This window comes from Strix aluco, chromosome 10 (assembly GCF_031877795.1).
Source record: "Strix aluco isolate bStrAlu1 chromosome 10, bStrAlu1.hap1, whole genome shotgun sequence".
Lineage (NCBI taxonomy): Eukaryota > Metazoa > Chordata > Aves > Strigiformes > Strigidae > Strix > Strix aluco.
This window is the reverse complement of record NC_133940.1, coordinates 5,008,625-5,027,384: the sequence shown is the minus strand read 5'-3', so window position 1 is coordinate 5,027,384 and position 18,760 is coordinate 5,008,625. Positions and strand designations below refer to the sequence as shown.

Below are 18,760 nucleotides of genomic sequence, written 5' to 3'. Positions count from 1 at the left end.
TGTTTAACATCTCTGTTGGGGACATGGACAGTGGGATCGAGGCACCCTCAGCAAGTTCACCGAAATGCCATGGGAACTAATGCTCAAAAAGCACATCTGACTGTGTAAGTCTTTGTAATAGTTCATCAAATTTAATTAAGAAAAACGGCCTGAAAAGAAAACAGATGGCTAGAGTGGTACATCCAGAGCTATTAGACAGACTTTTCATTGCCTTTGGAATTATTATATATGCATACAAAGATTTGAGATGTGAAAAACACTTTTCATACTGTTACAGATTCACACATGCTGGCCATCATAACAGGGTCTGACCCTCAGATTTCACTGATTTTGCAAAATATGAGTGAAGTTTTCCAATTGCTTTTTTATTAGTTCCAGGTTACAGCTTGAGCTGAGTGCCTCTAGAGAGGGATCCCTACCCCAGTTCACACCTCTCAATTATACCCATATCACCCATCACCTGATCCCCCAGTACAATCACTTAATTCCAGCCAGTGGTCTCTTGATTTCTTACTGGTTTTCAATGTCTCTAGGCTGGCCAGAAGTACTCTGAAGTTAATTCATTCCCTGGGAATTGTCTCCTTGGTCCTTCTTCATTCTGCTTGCATTTGCCAGATTCAGTTAGTTCTGTGTTAGCAGCATTAGTTTTATCAAAAAGTTTACTCCTGGTCAGCTTGTGTGCCCTAAGACTTCAACTACTTTAGCTACTAGTGCTGAGCTACTAATGCTAAACAAGACTATTCAGAGAGAATACAGTTAATCATGTTTCTTCCAGAACAGTCCTCTCTTTGGTTTTTTGGGGCATCCCTGCCCATCTATAGTTGGTCTTGCATGAGGGATACCCTTGTATAGATTTCAAAAACATATTCTGTAAGTAATTCTGAATACAAGTAAAAACACAGCAGGCTATCAGAAGCATAATAACCACAGAAAGTCTATTACCAGACTCTTTAGTAATGAATGAAAGAAACTAATAAACCATGAGGATAATTCCCATCCAGAGAACAGGTTTTGTGACCAGCCACTTTCAGGGGGGTTCTATGCACTTTGGGCTCCTTTGTGGGGGTGTGTTTCTGCCTCAGTCACCTTTCGATATATCTCATGGGAACTGTCATTTATATAGATTTACGCTCTCCAATGGTCCACTTGGCCAAGCAGCAGGTGACTCCTTGGTCCATGTGGCTCTAGAAAAAAAAGAAAACTACATGGTTCTGGGATTCCTTCAGCCTTTTTAAGTTCAAATGCTCCCAGTTCCAACCTCCAAGGTAGGACAGACGGAGTCCCGCAGGGTCGGCGGTGACCATCTCACTGATGTTCATTTGGCAGTTAGTTAACATGAGAGTGGCGAATCCAGTTATCCTTTTCTGCAAACTTTACAGCAAAATAAGAAGTTAATAACACACTATACAGACCCTCCCGTGTAGGGTCCAACTTTGTTTTGTGAGAGCCGACTTCCATCATTCCTGAATCTCCAGACCAGGTATCACGTACTTGCATTCCTGCTGGTACTGGTTGAAACCACTGGACCTGCGCCCCATTTTCTCGTAGATGTTTTTGTACCCCCACTACAAACCTGGCCACTTGTGCGTCTCCATCTAAGAGGCTGGTCCTAGTGGGAACAAAGGGCCCAGGCACAGCCAAGTACCTGCCAAGCACTATTCCTGCTGGTGACAACCCCAGAGGTTGGCGAGGGGGATTTCTAATATCCCATAGCACTATTCTTAAAAACTCAGGCCATCTCAAACCTGCCTGACTACGAGTTTGAGCAATTGTGGTTTCGAGAGTTCTATTCATTTCTCCACCTGTCCTGACAACTGTGGATCATGTGCAACATCTCGTTGCCACCATATTCCTAGAGGTTTGGAGATACTGTTTGTTATTCCTGCTGAAAAATGAGAACCCCTATCAGATTCGATGGCTTCAGGAACTCCCCATCTGGGAATGATTTCCCACAAAAGTGCCCTGGCCACTCCCGCAGTAGCAGCTTTCCTGGCGGGAAAAGCTTCTCCCCATCCTGAGCCTTGGTCCGTGATTCCGGCAGGTGCTTAACTCCGCTCGCAGGAGGCAGGGCAGCATCATCCACTGGCAGTCTGTGGAACGGGAAGGGTGCCCGTGCTCGTCCTCCAGCCTCCCCTTGGGTTTGGCATCGGAAAACTTCCAATGTGTGGGACAAGAACTCACAATCCTTTTTACTGCCATATGTATTCTGGGGGCTGCCCACGTTCTCTCAATCTGGTTAACAACTGCTGTCATCCCCCCTCCGCGTGTTCCATCATGAAACCACCCAGCCAAAGCCATTCAATATTTTCCCAGTAAAATGGGTCTTTCTCCAGTAGTCCAAATTCCAGTTTCATCTTTCCCAGCCCCACAACTTTCCCAGCAAGCCCGTTCTTCCTGATTCATCTCTGCATACATTTGGACTGGGTTATTGATATCTGGCCAGTCATCAGCAGAGGGACTTGTTATGGCGGTGCACTCATGTATAGGCTGGCAGGCAGCAGCTTTAGCTGCTTTATCTGACAATTCATTATTTCTTTCAGTTATGCTGCAGCCTTTGGTATGAGCTGGCCAGCGTGCTACAGTGATTTCCCTTGGAAGCTTAATAGCTCCCAACGGCATTCGGATTTCAGTCCCCTTAGAAATAGTTTTTTTCCACCAAGACAAGGAACCCTCGTTCTTTCCAGAGCATACCTGTTGCATGACACTCTCCAAAGGCATATTTGGAGTCAGTATAAACAGTGACCTGCTGATTACATCCCACCCAGGCTGCTCTTGCTAATGCAGTTAATTCAGCCCCTTGGGCACTCGCCGAGGGTTGTAGAGGTTCTGCTTCAAGTACCTCTAAGTTTCTCACCACTGCATAGCCCGTGTGTCATTTTCCATTCACACAGTATGACAATCCATTGGTGAAAACGGTTAGGTCCAAGTTCTCTAGAGGCTGATCTTGCAGATCTTCCGTAGGTGGCTGGAGTGGAACACTACAGTAGCACAATCATGACGCAGCTCACCACTGGAGGGAACAGGCAGTAAAGTTGCTGGATTCAAAACTTTTTAAAGTAACATATAGTTGTACACTTGTTCTCAAAACCATCACCTGTGAGGTACGGAACATACTCTCTTTGTATTGTGGGCACAACAGAGGCTTTCCTCATGCTATTTTGTGACAATTCCCCTCCATGCTGGGTAAAATGCAGCGCTTCTCTAGCCTCAAGCAATTACGACCTGTGTTGCACAGATGAAAAGAGAGTATAAATCTTTGTAACAGTTCAGCAAATTGAATCAAGGAAAATGGCCCAAAAGGAAAACAGATGTCTAGAGAGGTGCATCCAGAGCTATTCTGCAGATTTCTCATTGACTTAGGAATTATTACATACACATAGGAACACTGGAGATGTTATCTTTATTAAAAATCATTAATTCACAACGATGTGCTCTTTGTGGGGACATGCTTGTGTAGCGTGTTGTTTAAGAATCGGTTCTACTTCATGCAGCACACACACGGTTGTTGGGTGACCCAGGACTAACGGTCTGCTTCTTTCCACCACAGCCGCTGTTGCTGTCACCGCTCGAACACAGAAATTATTCCCCACCGCTGCAAGATCCGGCTGAGCTGAGTGAGAAGCCACAGGGCGGCGCTGCGGACCTAGTTTTTGAGTAAGGACCTGCTGCCTACTCCTTTGTTCTCAGGCACAAACAGTTCAAAGGACTTGGGCTAATCTCACAATCCTAATGCTGGAGCAGAAGCTAAAGCTCCTTTCATAGCTTGGAAAGCCTTTTCTCTCTCTGGACCCCACCGTACAGGCTCCACTTCCTCTGCCTTGGTAGCTTCTCTCCATGGTTTGCTTGGCTCCCCTAGCCCCGGTATCCACGGTCTGCAGTATCCTACTGCACCTAAAAATCCTCACAATTGGTTACCGGTCGAGGTATTTCTACAATAGCCTGGACCCGTTCTGGGTCTATTACTCTTTGTCCTTCATTTAATATAAATCCTAAATATTTTGCTTCCTGCTGACACAGCTGAAGCTTAGCAAGAGATGCACGGTGACGTTTTCCTGCTAAAGTACATAGACAAATAGTATCTTTCAAGCAATCTTCGTATGTCTTGCTGGCAACTAACAAATGATCTACATATTGTACAAGTATAGAACCTCTAGGTAATCTAATGTCTTTCAAGCCATCTTTAAGCAAAAGAGAATATCATAGGAGACCCGGTGAACCTGTGGGGCAAGCGGGTCCATGTTAATTGTTGGCCTTTCCACATAAATGCAAACAGATGCTGGCTGTTTTCTGCTATAGGAATACTATTTTTCCCACAGTTTCACTCTTATGATTAGGTTTAGTACTCCAACACCCATATATAGTCCGAGATTCATCCCTACTCTCTCTCCTCCCGTCACTGCTGTTGGGTGATATTCATCCCATTCCTTCCAAATGGGCCATTCCTGGTTCCAGTGGCCCCGTTCCCTGCAATAAGTGCAACAGTCATTAGCTCCCAGAGAGGAATCCCAGCCACTTGGATTCGGTCTGTCTCCTCTAGCTCTACTCCCCTCTCCCTCTACTTACTCCAATCCCTTCCCTGGCACAGCTGAAAACACACCTCCCCTTTCCTCTGACGTCTCTTTAACCCTTTCCTCATCTCCTCATTGTATACAGAAGTGGCCAAATGCACCACCTTGTCCATTGACTTCCCTGGCCAGTCGGGTATATGTTTAGAAAAATATTTTTTAATATCTGGAGCTGCTTGATCCACAAAAGTAAAGACCAGAAGAGGTTGATTAGCTTCTGTTTCTGGGTCACTTCCTCCTTCAAACATTCTGACTTGTTTAAACAATCTAGAGAGAAAAGCTGAGGGGTGTTCCTCAGGCTTCTGTTAATACTCCTTATTTTAGACCACTTTGGAGTTTTTTGTCCTGCCAAACGTGTAGCCTCTTCTAAGCTTTGTCTGGCTACTTGTAAATGGCCGTAGTCTGCATCTACATTATGATTCCACCTGGCATGCGCAGTCAGGCAGGCTGTCCCAGCAGCTGCATCTCCCCGTTGTTCTGCCCAGCAACAGTTTGCATCAAGAATTGCGTGGGGTGAACAGGGCTTCAAGGAGCATCTGCACATCTCCCCGGGTAGGGTCATACAGCCATTCCCTTCATGACTTGTAACACTTTCTCTGGGTCCCCTCTAAGCCTGGGAGTCTGTTGACCCCAAGCAATCGAATCCTGGGGACCCTGGTATTGGCTGCCTGGGGCACCCCGCCTGGGCCAGGCACAGCTGTTCCCGGCACTGGCACCACATGAAAGGGGGCCTGGAAAGTAGGAGTGGATGAGAGCAGGGGGGATAGAGAGGCCAAAATAGAGAGTGGAGCACAGGCTGGAGCAGATACCACAAACAGTTTAGCAGATTATATACTCACAGTATTTCTAAAGGATTTTTTTTCACTTTTTCTAGGCTTTTCTCCTAATGCCCAATTATCCCATACATACCAATATTCCATGGGCTGATTTTGACTGGGATAGAGTTAATTTTTTCCATAGTAGCTTGTATGGGACTGTGTTTTGGATTTGTGCAGAAAATAGGGATGTTTTTGTTATTTCTGAGCAGTGCTTACACAGAGTCAAGGACTTCAGCTTCTCACACACCCCACCAGTGAGGATGCTGGGGGTACAGCACAAGAGGTTGGGAGGAGACACAGCCGGGAGATCTGACCCCAGCTGACCAAAGGGATATCCCAGACCATATGACATCATACTCAGCTATAAAAGCTGGGGGAAGGAGGCGGGGGGACATCTGGAATGATGGCATTTGTCTTCCCAAATAACTCTTACACGTGATGGAGACCTGCTTTCTGAGAGGTGGCTGAGCACCTGCCTGTTGATGGGAAGTGGTGAATGAATTCCTTATTTTGCTTTGCTTGCGTGCGCAGCTTTTGCTTTACCTATTGAACTGTTTTCATCTCAACCCACGAGTTTTCTCACTTTTACTCTTCTGATTTTCTCCCACATCCCACTGTGAGGGAAGTAAGCAAGTGGCTGTGCGGGGCTTAGTTGCCAGCTGGGGTTAAACCATGACACTCCACTTGTCCAGGGAACCTGTCCTCCAAATGTGGACGCAGGAAGGTTAATTCCTGATTGTCAATGGTTCCCTGTGATGGCCACATTTCTGCCAGATTGCCCTCTTGTGTAAGAAGTGGCCAACCCTCTTGGCATAATGTTACTAATCCCTTTTCCTCATTCCTTTGGTACCATCAATTTTACACCAGTTTTCCAGTACTTCGGCTAAGGGTGTCTCCTTTTCTATGACGAAAGTATTTGTCATTCTAAAACTCTGAACCTTATGCTGCTCAGCCACACAGTTCTCCCAGTTTTGCGTCTTATGCTGATCAAGCCATGCAATTCTCCTTTAGTGCACTATTTTACCAGAATTTAGAATTTTGAAGCAAGAATTTAAGACTCACCAGGTTCAGTGCCTCCCACCGCCAAAGATCCCAAGTGAACTCCCCTATTGGCACCAACTGTATGTTTGGAGACAAGAGCTTCTGCTGGTGGTTGCCTAGGGTCCCACCTGGGTTGCCAAATTGTTATGGATTTACACACGCTGGCCACTGTAACAGGGTCTGACCCTAGGATCCTGCTGATTATGCGAAGCCTGTGTGAAGGATTCTAATTATTGTTTTATTAGTTTTCAGGTAAGTTTGAGCTGGGTGCCTCTGGAGAGAGACCCCTACCCCAGTTCACACCTCTCAATTATACCCATATCACCCATCACCCAATCCCCAAGCCCCAACCCAAGGCCAATCACTTAATTTTGGTCAATAGTCTCCTGGACTCCAGAGCACAGCAGCCTCCAGTGGTGATGATAAACAAGAGTACAGAGCACAGCCTGGCCACGGGCTGAGGGGAATCATAGCTGAGCAGCAAAAAGCTCCATGGCAGTACTCTCATGGAACTGTTAATGCTCACTTAGCACAAACAGGGAAGACGGGCTTCTAAGTACTCGCCTGAAAGGATCCTCATGGAGTAAACTGTGTGGGACTGAGCCTATGCCTACGAGGAGGAAGAGCTACAAAGCATACCATGAAAGGCAGTCATACCATATTCCCCTCAAAAGTTTCACAACCCTGTTTAGACCATGCAGAGGGAGGAATAGAAGCTTTGTTCGGTGCTGCCCTCGACAGACCGAGACAGGTTTCAGTTACTCGCCTTCCTGCGCCCCGTTCTTTGCCTGGAACCCCCGGGCAATCACCTGCTTTACCTGACTCCAGGTGTTCTGGCATCATACAGAAAGCAGACTCTCAGACAACGAGAACACATGTCTCCAGGGTTCCTAAATTTGTGTCAGCACCTTGGATTGTACTCAGGACAGGAAGGAAGACGAGCTTAGTCCTGGCAACGTTAACGTAAAACTCCTCCTGGAGCTAATGCTGACACGTTATCAGGCAGCTTGGTTATGAGCCGTAGGAAAGGTCAGCAAGGACCAGGACGAGTGTAGCAGGAAAGGAACTGTGCCAAAAAGAACACATATTTTTGCTTGGGATTCCAACAATGACCAGAGATTCCACTATAAAAGCCATCAAGTTGCTAGAAAATACATTTTTCCATGTAGGACAGGCATAAACCATGGTGTTCTGCCCGTGAACTTCCATGTGTCTTCAGTCCCCTATCTGGGCTGTGCTCAATAATTAATGGGAAGAACTGGATTTCTACATGAGGAGGAGGTCCTTTTGTAAATGAGCAGAGTTCTCCCTTAAAAATCTCCTGTCAGGGGGCTTGGGGAAGATTAATAATTCATCCTTCGACACTTTACCCCTTTTGAAGTGGTAGATATTTTATGCCTGACAGGAGGATTTCCTTGACATAGAGGCTGGGTCAAGGGGATTTAAGGGAAAGGAAAACATCCTCCCTCTGCCAATTCTCATTCACAAGATACTGAGGTGAAGGAGACTGTAATCATCAACTGGAATGCTTTTAATACAAAGATTTTTCTAAAGCCTTGAAAAATGTAAGTTTTCAGCAAACCTAGAGGAACAGAGACATTCCAAAAGATTGCTCAATTTAGTAGGAGTAACATATGTTCTAAATACAAATTTAGTGCTTTATGTTCTTTGGGATGAGCAGGAAAGACCTCTCCAAAGCCTGCTGTGAAGATATAGTGGTGAGCTGAACCTGTATTTCCCACCTGTGCTTTGTGCTCTTTCCCTGCCCTTTTGAATCTTGCCACCTTCTTGAGGGACAGAATGTAAACACCAAGCTGCCTTTGGCCTACTGAAGATTCTCCTGTAGGATTTTTCCAGGCAGCTGCAAGCCTCAAAGTCAAAATGCAGTTACTCCTAGCAGTGACTGGGACACTAAAATGGCTCCGCTCCCCCGTGAACACCCGCAGCGAAGGGTCTGGATCCTCCGCAGGGGTTTCCCACAGGTCCCACCAACAACAGGCTCCTCTGGAGCAGCTGTGAGACTCCCCTCCCTCTCCTCTAACGACCATGAAGTCCACACACAGGGGAAAGAAAAAGCTAACGAGCAACTCACAAGTTTTAACTCACATTAAAGGCACTAAATCGGTCTAGTAAGAAGGCCCTTCCCTTTCTCCAGGGGACAATAAAGACAAAGCCGACGGGGTGCAGGCAGAGGTAGGTAAACTCACACTAAAGCCCACTACACATTATTTGTGCCCCTTCAGCATTTCCCAGAATAGAAGCATAAAGGGGCAAAGGAGAACCGAGTATGAGGGCAGTTTTCTAAATAGTGATCATTCACTTCCCTCTACGAGTAAAGATACATTGGAACGTGCATGATAATCACACTTACCAAAAACCAGCGATAGGACTCTGCCTCCTAAAAACCCTTCGCAGCAGACTCGTTGACCAGGTTCTTTCCTGCACCCTTGCGACTCAACAAACTACACGACACCAAATCACCACACATGCACCGTTCTTCTACTGGCACATCGAATCATCTTTAATTGCGCAGAAATTGTGCTTACAGGTACCAGCACAAGGACTTTATTGCCAAAAGTACAGAGAACAAGGCCCGCTCTCAGAGGTGGAAGCATACCTAACTGAAACACAAACTCCAGCTGGCAACAGGAGGAACTTGAGTCTCTCAGACTGCTGCAGCTCCTTCTGAGGAGACCTCTTCATTAAACCATCTCTGCACGGACCTGCAGAAAAGCTGAGCAAGTCCCGACCGAACATATTCAAGTTATGCTGAAGTACTGGAGAGCTCAGCCGTGGAGGCACACGCTGCCTGCATCCCTCAAGGGCAGCGTTTGTGCATCTCACCAGTCTGCATGCAGTTATAAACAACAGAGACACAGAGCACACGCTTTCTGCACAAACTTCATGCCCCTCTCAGACGGGACGGGGTGAATGCCAGCCAGACACTGCAAAGACTGCCTTTGGAACAAACAACAAATTTTATTGCAAGAAAGGAAACAAGCCCAAACCAGAACATGAGATCTAGGTCCCCAAAAACCTCTTTTCTGTTGAGACCACAGGTTAATCCTTTAAACTTAGAGCCATTCAATCAAACGTGATCCGAAAACTGCGCTCCTGCTCCTTGCGGCGGCTCTCGCAAACCTTTGTCACCTCTTCCACCTTCCTCTGCAACACGGCTGTGGGAGAAACAAGCCGTTAACAGTCACCCGAACACACAACCCTGCACAGTTCCGCCCGCAGAAGGAGACAGAAAAACATTCTGACAGTCACTCAGATGTGACAGTGCACAAAGGAGGAGGGCCACCCAACACAGAGCACTGCTAACCCTCCAAGGCAAAGACGACCGTCTAAGAAGTATTCTGAGGCATTCCGGGACCGGCAGGCGGAATCGGAGGGGTCCTGGGACACGCTGTGGACGCTGCTTGCCAGGCCCGTTTGCTGTAGTTCCAGGGCGCTGCATCCGAGAGTAGAGCAAACCCTCCCCGAACAGGAACTGCAAGCTGGTCTGCAATTGCTCTGCAAACCAGCTTCCCCTACCCACCCCTGCTCAACTCGCTCTGAATTATGCAAATCACAGGTGAAGCACACAAGAGGACAGAAATACATACACCTTTTCTTGCAGGATATCACAGAGCCATAACAAGCTTTTAACGGTAAATACAGAAAGGACGGTGCAATCGCACAGAAGAGCTGCAGAGCACTTGCAGCCACAGCACAGATCGTCTGTTATTTGCAGATCACGGAACTGGAAATACGTAAGGAAATACTGATCGTCAACTTTAAACGCATCAGGCATCGCAACACACAAACAATCTGGGCACAGGCTAAAGCAGTTTCTGAGTTCATTCCATGAAAGCTTATCAGAAGCTATGCAACAGGGCTACGGATTAGGTCGGCCCGTGGCTTGGAGAGAGATATTCCAGGTTCGGTTCCATTTCGTGCATCGTGCCAATCCCAGCATCTCCCAGTAACGAATTAAGCAACACGTTTCAGTTTGCCACTTTTCAAAACTTCACCATGCAAAAACGATTATGGCACAAAATGGCAGTCTGCTTCCCTGCCTCCCAGATCTCTCCTGCTCAGCCTGGAATTCAGGTGTAACTAGGACAGAGGAGACTGGCTGCTTCTCTCAGGAAGAGGCAGAAGGTCAGAACAAGGCTTTGTCCAAACACTCCTTTCACTCGTGGAAGCAGCACCACCCCACGTCCACGTTCATCAAGGCCATTTAATTGTGGCAGTGGGGTTAACAGCAATTCGAATGAAGTGCCACACTTGCACAGGACTGTTTAACAAGTCAGACGAGTTAATAGCCACCGTGTCTGAGTGTGCCGAGAAAAGATCACCGGCTGTTGTCAAACCGTCCTGGATGTGTCCCCCACGGAGCCAAACTGGTAACGTTACCTAAGCACAGATGTCCTAGTTCTGGTTTGTGGGTTGGGTTGGGGTTTTTTATGTACAAAAAGACTGTTAAGGAACGTGTCCTTCCCAGGCCTACTCAATTCACGAATGGCAAGGGCTACGCAAAGGCTTACTTCAAACTTGCATCCTTTTCCACCATACCACTTAAGTGCACACAGTAACAGGAATTCTTCTCCTTGCTAAGAACCCCACAGAAACACACATTAACCTTTTGAGAACCTGCAATTTCTTGGGCTTATTGCGTCTTTCTTGTTTGAAGGTGAACTGAAGATGAACTGTTTCTTTAGATCTACACTTCCCAGCACAGAGAATGAATCGTTATTAACTGAGAAGACAATTTCTTGGGTTCTGAATGACAGAGGGAAAAAATGGGTCTCCTTTCTAGGAAAATGTAAAGGAATCCAGTTGCTGTTTTCACACACATTCTACAAAGTCACAATTCTGATGCCACAGGAGGTGCACCAGATTTCCCAATGAAGGCATGTTTGGAATGCAGAAGGTAACATATATGTTCTGGAAGAAAAAGCCAAATTCAATCCTGACCTAAGCCAGTAACACTATTTACACATGGACAGCATTATGCCTGATTTCACCCAAGTACACCAGGCATGGTTTTGCCTGGATTTTGCTTGCAATTGTGGGGAGGAGGAGGATAATAATATTACACACACACACTTCACCAATTTTCCTATTCCAAAGGAAAGCCCCTCAACATTTGAGAAGTGGAAATATTTAACCTTAGCTTGACATAAGGTTTTCACTTTACGCTGATGCATGCCAAGCAGTGCTTTTCTGTAAAACATCAGCAGTTGCCAGGAATTACTTCTCAGCAGGGGCCTTAATGCACATCAGAATTCAAGCACAGAAGGGACAGTGTCACTGAGAGCAAGAAGGAGAAGACTCCTCAGGAATCTTCAGGAATTCATTCATGTTCAAGAAGCACATGCACACATGCTACATGCTTTGTGTTTACATTCCCCCAACAGCTGCAAGACGACTCTCACCTGAGTTCTGGTCAATCCACTGCAACGAATCCATGTGCGCATTCAAAATTTTACAGATCTGCTGAAGCTGAGCAGAAAGAGAAGGTGCAAGTCATTTGCTGTGCTACGTCAAAACTAAGAGCAGTAAAAGACAGCCTGCCCGTCCCTGCCTTTGGAACACAATGCAATCAAATTTCTCGTATGCACAGCTCCACTATCCTAGCAGCCACTTTCCCAGCGAGTCTGTGCAGCAACTGTGCTGCTTTGCTTCTCTTTCCCATCAGGGAAACAGACTGGTTTAGAGTATATGCCTGTGGCTTCGGCTCATTCCAGTTCAGACCTAGGAACCACCACCACGGGAATCACCTGAGGTTTGAGGTGGCAACAGTAAGATGGAATGGGAGCTGGTGATGAAGATGAAAAGAGCTGGTGATTCTGATCTTGTTTTCATGGGGATACAAAAGTAGTACAAGATACAAGAATCAGCAGCTTCGAGGGCATTCTGAACAAAATTGAGGTTTGCCATGAGAAAGACGCAGGCAGTGGAGCACACAGCCAGATCAAAGTTAAGAAATGCCTCAGAAACAAGTTGTAATCTAGGTAAAAATTAGACAACAAGCCAATAACCACAGTTCATGCCAGAATGAGATACTCTGAAAACTATTCACAGAACTGCAGAGTAAGGACCCGAGTCAGGCTGGCTTGTGCTGTGTTATAATGCAAGTTTTACCAGAAGAGAACCAACCCAAGGACAAAACAAAACACCCTTCCAAGGCTGAAACCACAGGCAGGGGGGTATCCATGAGTGGACAAAGAGTTACAACTGTTTAAATATCCTTCGTCTCTTTACCAACATGCAAAAAATAAACCTTTGATTTACCGGGTCACTCGTGTCAGCTGGGCCTCCTGATGCATTCAGGTGCTCAATGATGTCCTTCAGATCTTGTGCCATACGCTTCAACTGGGCATCTATGTTTTCAGCCAGTTTATAGCTGCAAAACACACGGAAACAAAGGTCAGAATGTTTAAAGTGAACATCAGAAGACCTGCTCCCAGTCACTCCCACTCTGGGTGATCAGAATCAGCTGCCACACCGTTCAGCCAAGGCCGGCAGATACATGGGAGCAGCAGCACGAGAGGATTCTGTCACACAGAATCTTCCTCTCTTGACAGATGCACGGAGACAGACAAGCAATACTGTGGAGACCTTTCTGGAAGTTCTGTCACAACCAAAGAAAGATTCACTCTTCAAGATTCACATCTCTTGAACCCAACAAACACTTCTTTTAATTACCCTGCTACCATCCAACACTTCAGGCTTACAAGGATGCCTGAGCCACACATAGCACATCCTCCTCTCATTGCTTCTATCACTAGATAATTACTCCTTTTCAGAGATTTTGCCAAAATTAGTAACCTTTTCCCAGACAGCTGATTACACCAACAGCCAAAGAGCTTTCCAGGCTCATTCCAGGCAATTCCCGTTTCTAATGCGTAAAAACTACATTGCCATGCATAAATCAGGATTACATATTTGAAAAAGGCCACTGACTGTTCAATCTTGTCACGCATCCCAACTCTACTTCTTGCTGACTGACCATCACCACATTAGCCTGCTCATCACACGCTCAAAGCAGATTTCTGTCTTACGTCCTCTCCCGTTCTTCATCGGCGTGCTGCAAGTAGATAGTCCCGCTCTGCTCCTTCACAGACTCCTCCAGAGGGGTCAACAAGTCTTCAAGCTCCTTCTGCTGCGACAGAATGAAGTCTAGTTCTTGATCCAGTCTGGAAAGAGAAGATGGTAACTACCCCACTTAGAGGTTATCTACATTCTAGATCTGCCATACCACAATGCAAGAAGATGCAAAAAAGAAACATGATCATCTCAAGAGTTCATAGTTCCGTACCTCTTCTGATCAAGCTTCACTTTCTCTACTTCTCTGTGCAATGAAGTAATCTGGAAATAGAACACAACTACATTATAAAAACACAGAAGTTTTTATCATACTGTAAACTCACAGAGCAGACTTCCAAGCTTCAATGCCTACAGACCAGAACAGACATCCAGTGAGTTTTTCAAAAGCCCCCAGATGTTAATCCACACTAGATGTTTGCTGCCTCTGTAACACCAAAGGCCTTTAAGGACCTAAGCAGGCAAAATCAGGTTACACTGGATGTCACTTACTTTCTCTCCATTCTCTATCAGCATCTGATCCCAGGCATTAACTTGTGTAGCTTGATGCAGAAAGTGTTTCTCTTGGTCTTCCAGTTCCAGACTCCACTTGTTTATCAAACTCTCCAGCTGGGCATAAGTCATGACTGGAGGCGTGCTGAGAGGAAGCACGAGACAGTACAGAACACAAGATCAATAACCAAAACACCAACCTGACAACACTCATTTCCCCTCCCTCCGCCAGACACCAGCACTAATACTGCCTCTTGCCCCAGTCAGGAATTAGCTGTAACACAACACTCACCTGGAGGTTGTGGTGGTGGTGGTGATGGCAGCTGTAGAAGTCCCAGCTCCAATGGCACCAGTTGTAGTTAATGGCTTAAGATTCAAAGCAAAGCCAGAAGCAGAAGTAGTGCCTGAACAAAGAGATGCAAGTCAAGCAACGGAAGAGGACACATCTGCTGCCGAGCAAATGAAGAACAGGTCCAATATACACTTCTAAGCGCAGTGCTCTATGAGCTCAAATAGGTCCCTTAAACAAAAAGCAAATCCCACGTCTGTCAGGAAGGGAACAAAGCACATCTTGACAGTGGACTTGACAGTGGAGGAGTGGACTATACATGCCTGACCAGGAGCTCGAGCAAAATGAGGAACTGTCAGCCTGCACTTAACTGGGCATTATTCAAAGAAACACAGCATGAGCCCAAACTCCCCTCAATCTCCTCGGGTTTTAATATTAGACCTAATAACTATCAGCACACCCAGTTCCTCTCCTCCATCTTTGCAGAAGATGAAACGTCTGTTTTCACGGAGCTAAAAGCATCTGTCGGATGGTACTGCCAGCCCGTCAGACGGCACTGCCAGGCACTGGGCTCAAATTCTTCACAGTCTCTCCAGAAACAAGCTTTACAAAGACCCTGAGAGCCGAGCAGCATCCATGTTATTACACTAAAAACTGAACGGTAACTGCAACCAGAAAAGGATGTTCAGTCCTGAATCCCAACGCTGTGCAGCAGCAAATTCCACTGCAGGTCTTCACATGAGGGTTGTCACTTAGATATACAGCACCCATCTCTGATCTGGGTTTTTGGGAAGATAATGAAATCCAACCCTTTGAGACTTCCAGTATGGAAGAAACAGATTAAAGGGGCACAACTGGGACATAAAACATCTCTCCCTAACACTCCCTGCAAGTCTTTGGCCTCTCCCTCCCCCATCAGACATCCCTCCCTCACCTCTTGGAGCAATGCTGCACCCACACAGGCAGGCTGGAGGAGGAGCAGCTCATCTATTTACTCGACTTGCTCCAGACTAGAACATCAAAGCCCACGGGCGATCCTTCACCCAGAGGCCCTTTGCTGTGCACAGGCTCTCAGAAGTCATACGGAATGTGCGTTTGGGGAGAAGCAAAAGAGGAGCAGACAAAGAACAGCTAATTCTTACTAGTGGCAGTGCTTGTTGCGGCAGCTGTCGTTCCAGGAATCTTTAAGCCAAACCCAAGCGTTCCAAGACTGGCTGTCCCAGTGGAAGGGGCACCAACTGTAAACAGAAGACAGCATTGAAGAGTCTGTGTAACCCATCAAATACTGTGCCCCTTTGAAAAGCCCCACCCTCCCTGCTCTCCCATCTCCACCTGGTCTTTATTTGTATCAGCCAGGATCACTGTTTAGGTGAAGGATCACTCAGACACAACACAATAAAAGGCAGGCTGAAGCTATAAAGGAGCCAGAATGCTCTGCGATTCTTCCAGGAAGCTTTACGGACCCAGGTGCCAAGCTACCGTCGCTTCTCTTTACCTATCCTGCAGTATCTAACATTTCACTGCTAAAATAAGCAAAGGGTACTGGGCACTGGCAGGCAGGAAATGCAACCCCTGCATCAGTCTTCCTTGCTAAAGCAACACAACTGCACAGACTGCAGGAAACTCGCTGGTCACGTCTCAGTTGCCTGGAAACAGCCCACCTATTACCATCCAAAACCACCCCGATAAACAGAGAATGCCCCTTAGCTCAAACACTGAGATTAAGGTCAGCTCTGGAACGAGAGTAGCAATGCAAGCATTGGGGAGCCACCAAAACTACAAGTTGCTAGGCTGCTATATATGGCATCTACACATTGCAGCTGATTAGTTAAAAGTAAAATCTGTGCGCTGGGACTTACGTGAGAGGCCCGTGCCTGTAGACGATGTCGGTGCTGAAGAACTCACTATAGATGAGAACAACGTCGGCCCCGTTGAGCCCAGAACGGAGGTCGTGGTGGTAGCGGCCGTTGTAGCAGCTGTGGATGTCACTACCAAGGGAAAAAGCGCCCGTCTTGTACAACCAGACCACACCAAGCTCTCGCCCGTTTCAGAAGAATCATGCTGAGAACGCGACACAAATTGGCCTACATCCATTTTCTAAGGATGTCAGAATTCTTAATTATTCTTCCTCTTATTCTACCTCAAATCTACCTCTCTTCCAAGGTATCCTTTGAACTTGTGGCACCCTCCCGCTACACTCCAGCAACAAGCACACAACAGAATTTGGCACGTGGGACGCAATAAAAACCACAGGATACTAAGTTCAGTGGCTGTACGAACTGTCACAGAATCCTGACGCCATGGCAAATTCACAGTGACAAACACTTCTCGCCCATTTCCAGACTCCAGTTTAGAAAACTAATCCCAGAAGGAGAAGCAGATTCACAAAGTCACAAGCGGAGTCACAAAGTCCTTATTTGCTACAATCACCTCCTACCTCCAAGTTTGGTTCCAAAGGACAGAGCGGGTCCCTGGCTGGTACTAGTGGTCAGCGTTGCCATGGGTGCACTAGTGGCTGCTGTGGAAGTCAGGGACCCAAAGCTGAGACCTGAAACAAGTACAAGGAAAAGACAAAACTTTTACTGCAGAGACACTGTAGCTTCCACTGACCCCAGCAACTGTCAGGTCAGAAGCAGTAAAAGAAAACATGAATATTCAAAGTAACAAAAACTCTTGCGTTACACAGGAAATCGAGTCGGGCTAAGAAGCTTCTTAGGGAAAGAGACTTTCAAGAATGATTCTAGCACAGACGAACATCCCCCTCGCCCCAGAGCTGATGACCTTCCCTCCGAGGCCTGCACTGGCATCAACAAGGAAATCAAAAGCTGCAAACGGAACTTGTGCCGGACTCTCCGCTTCTACACGCACTGGCAAAACTATTTCAGCCTCCAAACCCAAAGGCTGATTAGCAATTGCTACTCGTCACTAGAGACCCTGGACAAGCACGTGACAGAAACCACCGATTCCAGCCATTCACTTCATTTCGCACCAGCAGAAGCCGGCGGCTGCAGAACCTCCAGCCCAGCCCCACTCGCCCTCCGTGCCGCCAGCCCTCCTCACTGCCGCTGCCGAGCCCCGGCACTCACCGGCGGGCTGCCCCCCGAGGCTGAAGGGCGTTGCTGACTGGGTCGCAGCTCCTAAGGTGGCAGCCGTGGTGGCAGCAGCTGCCGGGGCCGTTCCGAAGCTCAACCCTGCGGGCACGGCTGACGGAGCTGCAGCGCCGACGCTGAAGCCGGCTGCTCCGGCCTGAGTTGTGGTAGCGCTGGAGAACGTAAAGCTTCCAGTTGTCCCAGACTGGGAGGTGGTGGCGGCGGTGGTGGTGGCGCCAGCAGATCCAAACACAAAGCCAGAAGGGGCTGCTGCTTGACTTGAGGGCGTGCTGGTTGGTACCGAGCTACCAAATCCAAAGCCCCCTGTGATTCCAGTAGCTGGAGTTGCAGTACTGCCTCCAAAGTTTATTTTTGGAGCATTTGCCCTAGAGAAGAAAAGAAGACCATCTGCTTGAGACATACACCCAGTCAAGCGCCGAGGCGACTTTCTTACAGACCGTGTGCCGACAGCAGACACACCTTTCAAAGAGATGTGCACTCGATCAGCTTCATCTTTCAATTCTGACACCACCTGTGACCTGCAATCCCCTGTGAAGTCTCTTTGTACCGACTCCCCCTCAATTACCCCCACCCACCCAGGCCCCAGAAGGCACTCAGAGTCACAGAATCACAGACCGGCGCGCCAACACCTTACTCTGAACACCCATGCGATAAAGCCGGCCCTGACAAAGATCGGGTCTCGCCGGACGCGCTCCCGAACGTGCTCGAGGGCCGTGGGCGTTCGAAGGCGCAACAGCAACCGGTTCCCCTCCCCCGAGAACGCCGCCAGAGGCTTCCAAAGCGGCAAGGACGCCGCCGCCCGCCCGCTGCCCAGCGGCCAGGGCCGCTCACAAGGCCCCCGACCCCGGCCGCCCCCCGCGCCCCTCACCCCAGCGGAAACACGTTCGCTGCCGGCGCCGCGGGGGCCGGCGCCGGCGTCCCGAAGCTGAAGCTGGCGGGCGGCGCGGCAGCGCCCGGCCTGCTGAAGGAGAAGAGCCCGGCGGGCTGGCTGCTGGCGGGCGCCTGGGCCGCGCTCCCGAAGCTGAAGGCCCCCGAGGCGGCCGGCGTGGAGAAGGAGAAGCCGGTCGTGGCCGTCGTGGCGGCCGTCTTCGGCGTGCCCAAAGCGAAGCCGCCTCCCGCCGCGCCCGACCCGAAGTTGAACTGGTTCATGGCGGCCGCGGGCAGACGGACGGCTACTGACGGCAGACGAACGGCTACTGACAGCAGCCGCGGCTCCCACCGCCCGGCCCCCCAAGCCCCGCCGCGCCGCCGACAGCCCCGCCCGCCCCCAGGCGCCGCGCGCCGCGATGACGCACGGTACCGCCGCTCCGCTCCGCTTCGCGCCCGCCCCTGCCCCGCCCCCAGCCGGCG

At 48.3% G+C, this 18,760-nt stretch overlaps 1 protein-coding gene across 2 annotated transcripts; it reads right to left on the bottom strand.

Moving 5' to 3' along the window:
* Positions 1-109: 109 nt before the first annotated feature.
* On the bottom strand, positions 110-18,651 carry LOC141927820 (nuclear pore glycoprotein p62-like). Of its 2 annotated transcripts, none has more exons than XM_074835112.1 (12): positions 18,279-18,651; positions 17,387-17,775; positions 16,738-16,848; positions 16,160-16,288; positions 15,443-15,538; positions 14,304-14,415; positions 14,012-14,156; positions 13,734-13,783; positions 13,477-13,611; positions 12,707-12,818; positions 11,848-11,914; positions 110-1,184 (listed from the first exon to the last, which is right to left on the bottom strand). In XM_074835112.1, the coding sequence occupies exons 1-12, from the start codon at positions 18,557-18,559 to the stop codon at positions 1,126-1,128; spliced, it is 1,686 nt and encodes a 561-aa protein (XP_074691213.1). In that variant the 5' UTR covers positions 18,560-18,651; the 3' UTR covers positions 110-1,125. The 2 variants fall into 2 exon arrangements, with proteins under 2 accessions (XP_074691213.1, XP_074691212.1); XM_074835111.1 differs by lacking the exon at positions 110-1,184 and adding an exon at positions 9,380-9,600 and having other exon boundaries at positions 18,279-18,649.
* Positions 18,652-18,760: the final 109 nt, after the last annotated feature.

Bases quoted from the DNA above. Each gene is read 5' to 3' on its own strand.
- LOC141927820 (XM_074835111.1), bottom strand. From the start codon at position 18,559: ATGAACCAGTTCAACTTCGGGTCGGGCGCGGCGGGAGGCGGCTTCGCT. The intron at 14,157-14,303 runs GTGAGTGTTGTG...GCTTCCTCTCAG, and splicing joins ACCACCACCACAACCTCCAG to CACGCCTCCAGTCATGACTT. The intron at 13,612-13,733 runs GTACGGAACTAT...TTCTCTTTCCAG, and splicing joins GTGAAGCTTGATCAGAAGAG to ACTGGATCAAGAACTAGACT.